The sequence below is a fragment of the Caloenas nicobarica genome, chromosome 1 (genome assembly GCF_036013445.1).
Source record: "Caloenas nicobarica isolate bCalNic1 chromosome 1, bCalNic1.hap1, whole genome shotgun sequence".
NCBI lineage: Eukaryota > Metazoa > Chordata > Aves > Columbiformes > Columbidae > Caloenas > Caloenas nicobarica.
The window spans coordinates 25,235,613-25,248,204 of NC_088245.1; the positions used below are offsets into that span (position 1 = coordinate 25,235,613).

The 12,592-nt window shown below is 39.0% G+C and overlaps 1 protein-coding gene across 1 annotated transcript in view; it reads right to left on the reverse strand.

Moving 5' to 3' along the window:
• PTPRZ1 (protein tyrosine phosphatase receptor type Z1) overlaps positions 1-12,592 on the reverse strand; it is a 139,437-nt gene that overhangs the window by 25,419 nt on the left and 101,426 nt on the right. Inside the window, exons 12-13 of the mRNA XM_065628937.1 lie at positions 8,873-12,455; positions 5,046-5,190 (exon numbers count right to left, since the gene is read on the reverse strand). Of these exons, the coding sequence (XP_065485009.1) occupies positions 5,046-5,190; positions 8,873-12,455 (3,728 nt within the window). The remainder of the gene's footprint in view (positions 1-5,045; positions 5,191-8,872; positions 12,456-12,592) is intronic.

Here is a 12,592-nt window from a genome sequence, read left to right on the forward strand (position 1 = left end):
AAAGCCTTCATGACTAAACCTAATGTTAATAACCATGTCTTCTTAATTATCACTTGTTGTTAATGAAAAAAGTGATGACTATTTCAAACTTCCAGACAAAGGTCTCATCGCTCAATGTTAACCTGATTATTTAATTTACACCTTTCATCGCAGCATTTAGATCTTCAACCTAAAACTGTAATTTGTAATTTAGACACTGCAGTTCTTCACACACACACTTTATATATGGAGACAGTGCTAAGCCATTGAATTAATTAGTGTCTGTGTCTGTAGGGGAAGCCGTGCAGCAGCAAGCAGCAGCTCTTTGGAGGGACGCTAGATGTGAATGAACACTTGCATGTGAACAACCTAGGACAAGGCTGCGGCTCAGACTGCAGAGGACATCGTCTTCCTGGCCCGTGGGCCCCTGGACCTTGGCTGAGGAGATGCCCCTGCTGGGCCAGGGACTGCTTACAGCTTGACTGGGACTGTCACCGAGGCAGGTGACACGGCGCGGAGCTGTGTGTGCGCCAGTGTGCGCGTGTGTGCAGAGAGGTCAGCGCTCGTGTCGGCCAAGAAGGGAGCTGAACCTCAGGAATCAGAGGCATCTGTGACAGGATGGGTTTGCATATCCACTGTGCGTCCAGAACAGCCTTAGAGGCACAATTATTTCTTTCTTTGAGAATTGCAGGGTCTTCTGTGCTCACAAGGTGTCTCCCAATAGGTATTGCCAAACTCTTATTAGAACTTATTTTCAAATTGTTCTATTCATTTAACAATCTGATGGCTCCAAGGACCTTTAAATGGATCCTCAACAGATCTAGTGAGTCAAATTATTCCATTTTTAAATGGTTCCAATTAATTTTTAAGTACTCATCAGCTGAAATTTTAACTTTTTGGATTTTATTAACTCTTTTGTTTAAAATTGAAGTCCCATAGTCGAGAAGTTTTTCCTTCATGGATGGGTGAGTGTGGCCTTTGTAAGTTTAAATCTGTTGGGAGTGTGTCCCTGCATGTGCGAGTTTAACTGTCCTTAGAAGGGGTTCTCCACTCTCTTCCCACAAACCTAGCACAGGACTCAAGCCACCAGATCAAACAGTGGATAAGAGAATAATGTTCTCTGACAGCTGTGTTTTGAAGATATAGGGTGGTACAGGAAAGTGAAGATTTAAACGACTATTCAGGGTGTTGTCTGTCATTGGGTTGGTCATTTCTGAAGCATTTCTGTCATGTAACGTCTAGGAGGCCTCATGACAGCCAGCTGATATTCAGAACGTCTGTAGATAGAAATGTAGCTGGAACTGCATCAGCGGTTTACTGTTCACATTATTAGAGCTAGTCTCTTACTGAGATTCACATATATTTTTTGAAGAAGAATCTTGAATGGTGCAACTCCCACTGACAACTGTTACCATTTTACTGTTTTCCAAGCTCTTCTGATAACCATTATAAAAATTGATCCGCACAAATAGCCTGACATTTCTTCCTATACATCATTTCAGCAGGTTTGTTTTCATTTATCACTTCTATGAACTGTTCCAGAAGAGCACACACATGCAGAAGCAATTTCCAGTATATTATATGTCAGCACAGAGAAACTTTTTATTTCAGTGACCTTAACAGATAAGGTTAATTCAGCAAAATGGGAATGATGAAGCCATTCAGAAAGGAAAAGAACGGAGCAAGGAGATTCAAATATCCCTGCTGCATCTCTGCTGCAAGGACTCAGTCAAATAGATGGACACAGAGAGAGACAGACAGCCTCTAGATTTGGATAGAAAATTCCCTCTAAACCTGAAAAAAACCCTATGCAGATGACAAGGCCATCAAACAGGCAAAAGAATCTCCTTGTTTATTCCACTGTAATCTTAATCATGCTCAAGAAATGAAAGGAAAATGACATTGCTTGAAAATTGCTTGAATTACAAAAGATTTGATACACAGAACTAGAGTAGTTCAAAATTGTGTATTTTCCTACCAGCAATTAGACAATCTTTAGATAATACTGCCATTAAAAGTTTTCATCCCTGTCAGATAAATGAATATTTTATCACAGAAAGATTGAAATGGTGCCTAATGAGATAGTGGAGAGACTGGGGAATTTCCTCAAGTGATGATTAACAATTTCATGTTTAAAAAAAAAAAAAACCAACCCCAAAACCCAAACAACAGATGGTACGGAATTATTTTTCTGATACAAGTCATTCAAGTGAAGAACAAAATAATTTTGCCTTTTTTTAACCTTGAGAAACTGGAACTTGTCGCTCTTGGTAGTTATTTGGTTCTTAAACCAAATAACTCACCTTTTGCATATTCAAATTAGGAGCTAATGGTGGAAACAGCTTAAAGCACTATTCACTCAAATACCCCACTAGGACATACCAATGCAATTTTCGAGTATTGTTGCCAAAAGAATATAGAATAACTTCTTGCAAACCTAAATGATTCATGAGCTTTAATAAGTGAAAATAATTGGCCCAGATAAAAACAAACCAAAACATTATAAAAAGAAACATTGACAGTTTACATCAATTATTAAAAATTATTTTTAAAAAAAATCTAACCTTAAAATGCTTACAGTCTTTATACTAATATTTTCTAGGCTTAATATAAACTGCATAGCAATAAAGTTAATGTTCTGATTTTTCCCAGGCTTTAAGAAGAGGTGAGGGTTTTGGCACCTTTGAAAGATGGCCACAAAGTCCTACCTACAGTACATACTGTTTATGTTTAATTCCTCTGAAATAAGAAACGTTACTGGTGTTATCATAATGCCAAGGAAATTTTCTTGAGGATTAACAAAAAAAGATCTCCATATTTTATTTTGTAGTACACAAGAAATATAGGAAAGATTAAATTCAAGTTCAAGAAGATATTACTGCTAATGGGATTTTTGTTTTATTTTGAAAGACCTATGTTACAGAATTGTTCATTCCCAGAGAAAGGATACGAAATGAACACAATGTTATTCGGCAAAAACAAGCTTGTAATGTGTAGGATTACTAGAACTGCACTGTACAATCTGGGTTTTAAAATGGATGGTGTTCTTTGGCAAATAAAAGAGATTTCAAATACTATTCAGTATTGGGGATGAAACCCTTTGGAAGATGAATATGAACGTTCATGTTGTGTAACTTGAGAGACAGGAAGAGGTTCTCAATGTGGAAGTGGTTGACTGGAAATCCTGTGATGGACAGTGTAATTATCCAACTAGACATAAACCAGGAAATGAGTTGTGGAGTTCTTATGGCAATTAACTACTTGTTTAGAAAGTAGAAGAAATCTTGCCTGGAACAAAGGAAGATTGAACTCAATTCCTTAAGCCTAGTGCATTCAGGGACGGGCTGTATTCTGTCCCCATGTGGGATGTACCCCGCTGAGCCGAGGGCAAACCAGTGTCAAGAGACTAGAAGAAAAATCAGTAAGCCCAACCCTGACACCATAGCCCAAAGAACACAGTAGTCGGTAGCTTGGAAAGGGCAGTTTGGGGTCAAGCTCCTGGTTCTTAATCACCTTTACGCATTTTAGATTAAGCAAGATTGAGTAGGAGAAATAAAAACAAAACAAAACAAAACACCCAAACCAAACCAACAAACAAAAAACCCCCACAAAACCCCACAAAACTAACAAAAAAGCCCAAGCTCTGGAAGCATCTGTGAGGTGTTTGGGCCTGCCTTCCCCTCTTGTTTGTACAGCTCCTGGAAGAGGAAGGTTCTGTTTCTTGCTGGTAGTTTATGTGGTAGCACTACAGAAGCAGTAACAGGATCAGGTTCCTGGCAATCACCAAACAACAAAAATCACCATGGCAGGAAGTTTTTGCAATTTACTTCCCCCTTCCGGACCACTGCGTTTCCTCGCTGGCAATCTGCACCCTTGAGAAAGCGTTAGGGCTGTGCATGGATTCTGAAAGCTCTACGAAAGCCTAAGCAGACCTGTCCCTAGGAAGACTCTCTGGCTTTATCTAGAACCAACGAAACAGAGCCAAAGGCTTGAGCACTGCCACATACTGTCACATGGCTAACGAGATTCCTGGCATGCTTTTAGCTCAGGCCACCTTGCATTATTTCACACAATGCTCAACGCAGTCTGGTGTCAGCACAGGGCAGAGACCGTCCCCAGGAGGTGATGTGAATGCAGCCACGCTGGTTATTCCCCCTGTGAGGGAAGAGACTTCAGCTGTATGGAAGAGATCTGTGCCACGCCAGCTGATGTGCTTTATTTCACAGGACAGATACAGTCTTTTGCGCTCACTGATTATATTATCATGACTTTTTACAGCTGACACTTCTCTTTAGCCCATTTTTTTTTTCTTACTGTCTTATCAACTTATGAAGTCACAGAGAAACAGGCCCATGAGGGAACCTGAGCATGTGTATGCACATGAAATGCATCTGTAGTTACCCACTGAATTGTTTGAAAAGCTGGGGGTAAATTTTGGTTCAGAGATAGGCAGAATCAGGAAGAACAACTTTTTAATCACAGAATATCATAAGAGCTACTCAGTAAGTGATCTTAAAACATTCACACTAATATACTAACATTAAACTATCCCAGTTCTGTCTTGCATACAGTGTCAGCTACAACACACTCCTACAGTCCTATATGAATTGCTTATTCACATAGTCCTGTTGAGGACCACAGATTCTCATCCTGAATTGACAGCTACCTTTTTTAACTGTTAAAGAATTAGAAAGATAGGAAACAAACCTATACCATGCTATTCATTTTTCTTCTCCCTCCTGTTCTTCAGTGCTCTGTTAAGTCACTTGGCTTCTAGGCATTAACAACCACAAGTAACTGTTTACTAAAATCCCTCAATATGGAATTAAACTATTTCCAATGGTTCAATCCTCTGTAACCAAAAAGAATTTTAGTTGAGCATTTTGGACAGAAACCACCTTATTTTGACAGCTTCATGTCACTGCAGAACTGGGGGCAACACAAAGACACCGTGAGTGACAAGATCCAGTCTCCTTCCTGTAAACCAGCTCAACAATGTCAATCACATTTTTCAAATCAGAGCTCTTTAGAACTGAAAAAAACCAAACAACCAAAAAGCAACTTACCTCCAGTATATGAGAATACCCACAAGAATCACTAGACAGATAAAAGTCAGGGCTGATACGACCACAAGTGGTATAACTGTCTTCTTCTCTGATTCCAGACTCTCAGCTAGACCAATACGAGACTCATGGCTACTATTACTTGCCTCTGCAGTCAGAGAAAATTGAAACAGTTCATGTTTAAATACCGACAAACGTACAGCACAAGTGAATGTGTCTTATAAAGAGCCTATTTAATACCACTTACCTCTATTTTTTACTATGTACTGCAGAAAGTGTACACATTTGCAAACCAGCTTACAGAAAACAAGCAGATAGAGGGTAAAGGAAAGTGTTCAAGCTTATGTGATTCAGCCTTCCAGCAGTGGAAACTTCTCTTTGCAAGAATAGCAGATTGTTGTTAAAATATAGGAGAAGAAAGCTTTTCATTTTCATCTGTTTATTAGCTGAAAGCCAACTGAGTTAAAGAATCTAAATATATAATACTGGGATGTATAAACAACACTTAGATATTAAAGTGTCACTCATATAATGCAAATCTGACTAACAGCTTAATAGGAAAATTTTCTAACAATAGTCTCTATGTGCTTGCTCTATTGCACTTAAGCCTTCTGTATTTTAATACATTATCCATTCTGAAACTCGCCTTACAGATACATCCTTCTTGCAGTACTTTGTCCTCCAACTCTACTGGGGCCAGAATTACATTTCCTACCTCCACCTTTCCAGGCAATCAAATTATTATTTAGATATTGTCTAGATTTCAGATTTATGTCAGCCTTGTAATGCTGGATGACAGAAATATTTGGACATAGGAATCTGTATGAAGATTAAAACAGTATATTTTATAATCTCATTAAAATACGGGAACACAATGGTGGGTGAGACCAAGCCTGCATTTTTGAACTTTAGTCATAACTCAAAAAGTAAACACTTTAAAACTGTGATTTTGAAATAAAGTGACTAATTCTTTTCAATCTGTGCAGTTTACCGTGATCTGTGACCATTATATGAGATAAAACACAGAAATAAACACTTTTGTACTTGTTAGAATTAAACCCCTAGATTTTCTAAGAATGTTTTCTGCTTTTGTGAACAGTCCTAATTCAATGGATGTTCTGTATGGGATCAGAATTTTGCTGTCCAGAAATCAGTTGCACTCCACTGGTATTTCAAAGGACCGATTCTACAGGAATAAAAACCTTTCAGACAAATGGGAGGAGGGAATGGAGCTGTATCTGAAAAAAAGACAACAAAACACATGTTCCAAATACGATGTCAAAAAACAAACAGCTTCACACAGCAGATTTCCAGGCAGCTCTCTGCTTCCATTTTCTTGAGTTTAGGGGCTTTCAGGGCTTTATATGCAAAAAGGTCTAGGCTCTGATGTTGCAAGTACCTTCTTGTTTTTACTTCAAAGTACCCAAACACCCAAATCAATCACTACTCCTTAAATCTTGTAGCTCAGTGTGCTAAGTGATTGCAGGCACAAGTTGCTACTGAAAAATCTGTCCCTGAGTTTCTGGTGAGTAGGCTAAAATCAGTCTTTCCTATTAATTTCAGAAGAAACTACACGTATGCATGAGAGATCAGAACACAGTCTCTTTGAAGCATGCAGGCTTGCTTATTCAACTTGGGACTAATTCACACTGTAAACCCCAGTCTTATCTGTCTGATGACAGGGTTCCTTCAGACCACACGAGCAAATCCTATTTGCATTCCTTCTAAGGGGGAGGAAGAGCAGGCTTCTCCTGTAACAGGGGGGTTCTTGCCCACTTGGCTATCACTCCAATGATGGCAGCTGAAAAGGCGGTCTCATCTATAGTAGATTTCTTTGCACCCTAATAATTGATGAGTTTGGACATTATATTAATTTCTCTTACAGATTTCACCAGAAGTTGGAAGGTTTAGGTAGTCATAGAGGTCTCATGGAGAAAGCCCTAGTTCGGAACAAGCATAAATATGCATTAACAGTGACAAAGACTGGGAAAAGTTTAAATGACATTTTTTTCTGTAATGGTCATAACAAGAAGACAATTCATCAATTTCTGGTGAATTCACTGTTATGTATAAATAAGTTCTCAGCTGAAGGTTTTTTTTTGATTTCCATTGTTTTATAATTGAATGAAAGCAAAGATGTCTGATTTACAGGACGCCATGTTAGACATGCTCACATTGAATTTTCAGTTTATTAAAAGACAATATTTGGCATCATTTATTGGAAAAAATTATGTACATGAAATGATACTGTATAGTGTCTTTCAATAATATCTAGAAGGCAAACTCTAAGTCTGTTGAACTACCACTACTACTCCAGCCATGTATAATCCTTTTTGAATTACTATCAGTAACAATTCAACTGACACCCACTATGTAAACTATAAATCTCTTATGGTAACACTCATTCACATTAGTAATATAGATTTTGAAATACTGATGTTCTTTTTGCTGATTTCTGAAGAAATGTTATGCATTTTATACAATACCACTTACCTACTGAGCTAACTCACTTATTGATTCAGTTTTATAACACCTACCTTTTTAGGACTCCTACTAATTTCAGTATGTTTTCTACTTTATTTCAGCATGTTTTCTATTTTAATTTTTATTTTCTATTTTGCACATTCTATTAGCCCCAACTACACAGAGTGTCAATTTAACACCTTTTCATATTAGTTCATATTCTGTTGCTCACGACTAATAAGACCTCATGTGATTTAACTGTGTATTTGTAGGAATGTGCTGAAAATTTCACATGCTTTGTGGATTCCATTCCTTAGCAGATTTAGTTGGACGATACTGCCCTCTACAGACGCTGTGAGTACTTAATGGAAGTTCAATTTATTTTCTAATCTGCCAATTCAATCTTGGTTGTTAGTGTGTGGGGTTTTTTTGGTGTGTTTTTTTTTTTTTTTTTTCCCAAATATCATAGATATTGTTTCTGACTTTACTCTTGGATTTTTCAATGCTCCAACAAGAGGCAATGCAAACTACGTGTCTGAATACTTCAAATTTTCCACAATGCACTTTTAAATACAAAGGAAATGCTTTGTATTTATCAGGTTTTTATCTATGTGAGGTTCAGTTTTGCCTTTTGACCTTATCCTTGGAATCACAGATGACAAATACTCTCACTGACTTTAAGAGGACTAAATAAGAAAAGAGCACTAAATATAAACAGGTACAGGAGAATCTGGCTCTAAGTATTTTGGAAGTGTGCAAATCTGGCACAAAAAGTCTGCATCTCACTGAAATGTGAAGGTGGCATACAGAGTAAGAATGAAAGTGAATGTTTTTATGAGGCAAGATGGATCAGAATCAAACTGAAGCATCTTTTTCCTTGCTCAATGCATCTTAGAAAACACAAAACAAAACACAAGGAGGAAATGTGATGCTGTAAGTTAACCCCAGTCTCAGAGGCATGGTTTTCTCTGGTGGTTTTCCATAAGGGCAGTACCTGTCTTTGTACAAGGAACTTACATCCTTCTTAAACCTTTAAAACTAAAATTAAACAATTACGTTGAAACAAATTCTGGTTTTAGAGTGTGCACCAGCTAACTTCTGCTGGCAGTACACATCTGTCCAAAAGCAGAGCATGAATCTTCTTACTGAAAAATATTTCAGGTGCAGTTTTAAGTAGCCAGAAGTAGCATTCACAAGATAGCCAGCTCAGCATGCACCCCCTGTTCCCCAGTGCTTCCTTAATCACACCCACTGGTACAGTTATGTTCTCCTTTTATTATATATAGATAAACCTTCTCATTCTCTATGGCACAAAAGCATCCCCTCACAGCTTTCCATGGTATTCGTTAGACTTATCTGTGACTAACCTGCCTCAGAGATGTTGAATACTGATGAATGATCGCTAGTAACAGATGAGGCTGATGACTCTGACGATCCAGGAGTTAATTCTGAGTTACCTGCTTCAACTGCCCCTTCAGTGTCTCTCTCATTAAGGTCTGGAAAACTGAAATCTGTTGAAGTTTCATTATCATTAAGACTATCTGAGGTACCTTGGCCAGAACCACTTTCTTCATCACTTGTAAAAACAGCCCAAGACTTAGACTCTGATGTGTTTTGCAATGGGACACTAGCAGCTTGAACGTGGTTCTCCAAAACTGTCAGGTCGTCGTGCTTCTTAGGTATCAAACTTGCTGTCAGAGTTGGTATGGATGTATAATTACGTCTGTCCATGGCATCATTTATCTGACTGTCTGATGCAGCAGTTGAAATTTTCTCTTCTTCTTCAGGTTTCTCAGAATATGAACTTATAATTAGGTTACTCTGATCCTTGTTATTGTTTACCTTTGTATCTTCCTCCTCTACTACCATATCCTGAGCTTCTCTATGGGAAGTGCATGAGATACAGTTACTTACAGGGAAGTCATCATCATATTCATCGTAGTCATCCTCAACTACAGAAGGCCATAAATCAGTACTGGACATGATACTGGGAGACAACCCAGAGGATTCTCTAGAAGGAACCAGTGACCTGCTCAAAGTTACAGGGATCTCACTTTTGGGAGGAACAGTCGTAACAGAAATATGTACATTTGATAAAGGAAGAGTGCGACGAATGGGCACGTCAGAATCAGAAAGAACTGCAGGCATATGAACAGGATCAAACTCAGGTGCAGAACTTGAAGAGACACTGGCAGCCTCACTTCTTTCAAAAACACTTGAAGAGATACGGCTGTCTGCAGGAGTAGCTACATGTGGTAATGTATCAACTGTTAGGAAGGGAGTTGTTACGGCATTCACTGCTTGGGGGAGAAAGGCATTTGTATTTTCTAAACTGGCCAGCTGGAACGAAACATCGCTACTGTACAATGAAGGCATAACCTGCTGAGTATCTTCACTGTTAAACAAACTAGATGAAACATATTCCTCACTTGCAAAAGAAACAGATAAACCTTGAAGTGACGCTGCGGGCTTACTAGAAGTGTTTGACAACATATCAGCAATGGAAGGTGCAGATGTAGAATGCAGCACAGTTTCAGTTGTAGCAGAACCTGGTGCCACTTGATGCAATATTGGGTCAAATGTAGAACTATCTTTGTGAACCCTGGAGCTTTCAGCCAATATTGGATCACTAGGCACAACTGCAGCCGTGTTAAGCAGAGTGCCATCGCCAGAAGATTGGAAGGAGGACTGCAGTAATGCTTCATTATTTAATGTAGCTGAGGTCTCAGAAAGGTATAGCTGAGTCGAGGATAACATTTTGCTATAAGCAGGGGCAGAGGGAGCTTGATCTGAGCTTGCACTAAGCATAGGTTTAAGCAAAATGTCATCAAAGGCTGGAGGTGTAACATGCAAAGTCTGAACGGAAAGGTGACTTTCTGTAAGTTTACTAATATCACGATCAGATATCTTAGTAGTGGGAAAAGCAAGAGAGACTGGAAGGACTCCCTTTGTGCTAGAAACAGGAAGTGGGTGTTCTTGCAGAGACATATTCTGCTTAATTATATCATCATTAGAAACAGATGTAGAAAGTTCATGTAGCACTTTACTTTCAGCATTGAAAGTTGTTTCACTTAAAGAAGAGGAAATTTGCAGTTCTCTCTCATCTCCATATATAACATCACCTTTCTGAAGCATCTTATTAACATCACTAAACCCAGATGATTCATATGTAATTTCATCTACAGAATCAGAGGAAGAAACGTTAAGTACCGTCAAAATATCTGTATCAGGCAAAAGGGATTCACTACCAGAGTATGCTTCAGACCAATCCGTATCACTAGATAGAGAGTGCGTAGGCTGCAGCAAAGTATCAGCTTGTAATATTACAGAGGAAGCTTTATGCACCAGTACATTGTTATAGCTGCTAAATAAAGGATCTTGACGAAACACATCAACAGAATCATGCACAAATTCTGTGGAGTCATAGGAAACAGTAAAGCTTTGGAGGGAGCCCACGTTACTAGACAAAGCATAAGGAAGTTCAGACATTGTAGACAGTACATGCATATTTAAATCACTGCTGGATGGTTCAACTTGAGAAAATATGTGAGTTCTATTATGACCAAATATCAGTGTCTCTGAAGCAGCATGAGTAGTTTGATGTGACACCACATCAGCGTATTGAGCAAGGCTTGGCTGAATTAATGTATCACCCTCTGCCAATGTCAAAGAAGCATGCAGGGACACCTTATCACTTGCAACAGCTGGAGTAGCACTTTGTGGAAACATCTGAGAAACTGTATACAGACGGTGAAACATTTTACTACTGGAGGAAGCAGAGGAAAATGTAAGCAAAGGTACATCGTCATAGGAAGACAGGGTGGGTTCAAATGACACATCAACACTGGGAAATACAGGTGTGGCATGCAAGGTCACATCACTATCTGATGTAGCAGGGGTAGTGTCGAGCATCTGAGAGTCAAACAATAAAGGGGTGACTAGAGGAAACACTTCACTACTGTAGGAAGGTTGAAGAGGTATCTCACCATTATAGACTGGTTGAGTTGTCTGAGAGAGTACCTCACTGGCAGCAGAAGCAGAACCATATTCTCCAGAGCTTGAAGAGATAGAGTGAGGTGACAATTCAGCAGAGGAGAAAGCAAAGGTAGAATAATGTGGCAATTCTAAATCCGCATCTGAGGTGTCCTGTGAAACCACTGGGCTGCTGGAATAGGGCACTGTGGCTGGCTGTAATCCCTCTACATAAGCATCAGTGTAACTGGTCTGAGACAACTGCTTGCTTTCCGATGTATCAAGAGACTGAGCTGTCGAATCTGTAGCATTACGAAACCATACATTTCCATTGGTGGAAGAAGTATGCTTTGGAGGATCATCAGAGCTTGAGAATGCTAAACCTTCCGAAACATACTTAATGGAGCCTTGGGAAAGAACATCATGTATGCTTATATCTGGTCTTCCTGAAGGAAGGGTGTCTTCTTGGGAGGTCTCCTCTGTAACCAGCTGTGCTGAAGAAGTGGTAAGAACCGAACTCCAAAAGTCATCAGGTTCCTGATGAGGTTTAAAAGGAGACAATAAGAAACCTTCATCACTATGGCCAGTAGTGGTTATTCTTGTTGGCTCAGTGCCTGAAGAAAGGTATATGTATTCTTCTTCTATGCCTTTGGTGGAGTCAATGAGTTGGGGAGGAATTCCAGTAGTTGTTCGGGATTCCAAAAAAGGACCTTCCTCTTCTTCAGAAATTTCACTAGCAGGTGGAGAAGTAGGGTAATAAACTGCTTCGAAAACATCCTCCTTACCATGCAATTCTTCTTCTCTTGTTAAGTATCTATTTGTTTTAGCTTCATTGGGTTTTGTCCCCATTTTTTCTTGACTGTAGCTGGATGTAGTCACCTGGAAATCTTTCCTCCTTATTTGGTTTCTTGTACTGTCAGTGCTAGGAATCACTGCAGTTTCTTCATCCACCTCTGTTTCCTTTTCATCAACTTCATCCTTTGAAAAAATATCATAGCCGAATACAATTAAAAGTGTTTATAGACACTGTACACAAATGAAAACCAAAACTTCAATAATACATTTTTCTGGCTCCATAGAAGCAAGAGAGGCAAAACACGGCAATGTCTGAGAAG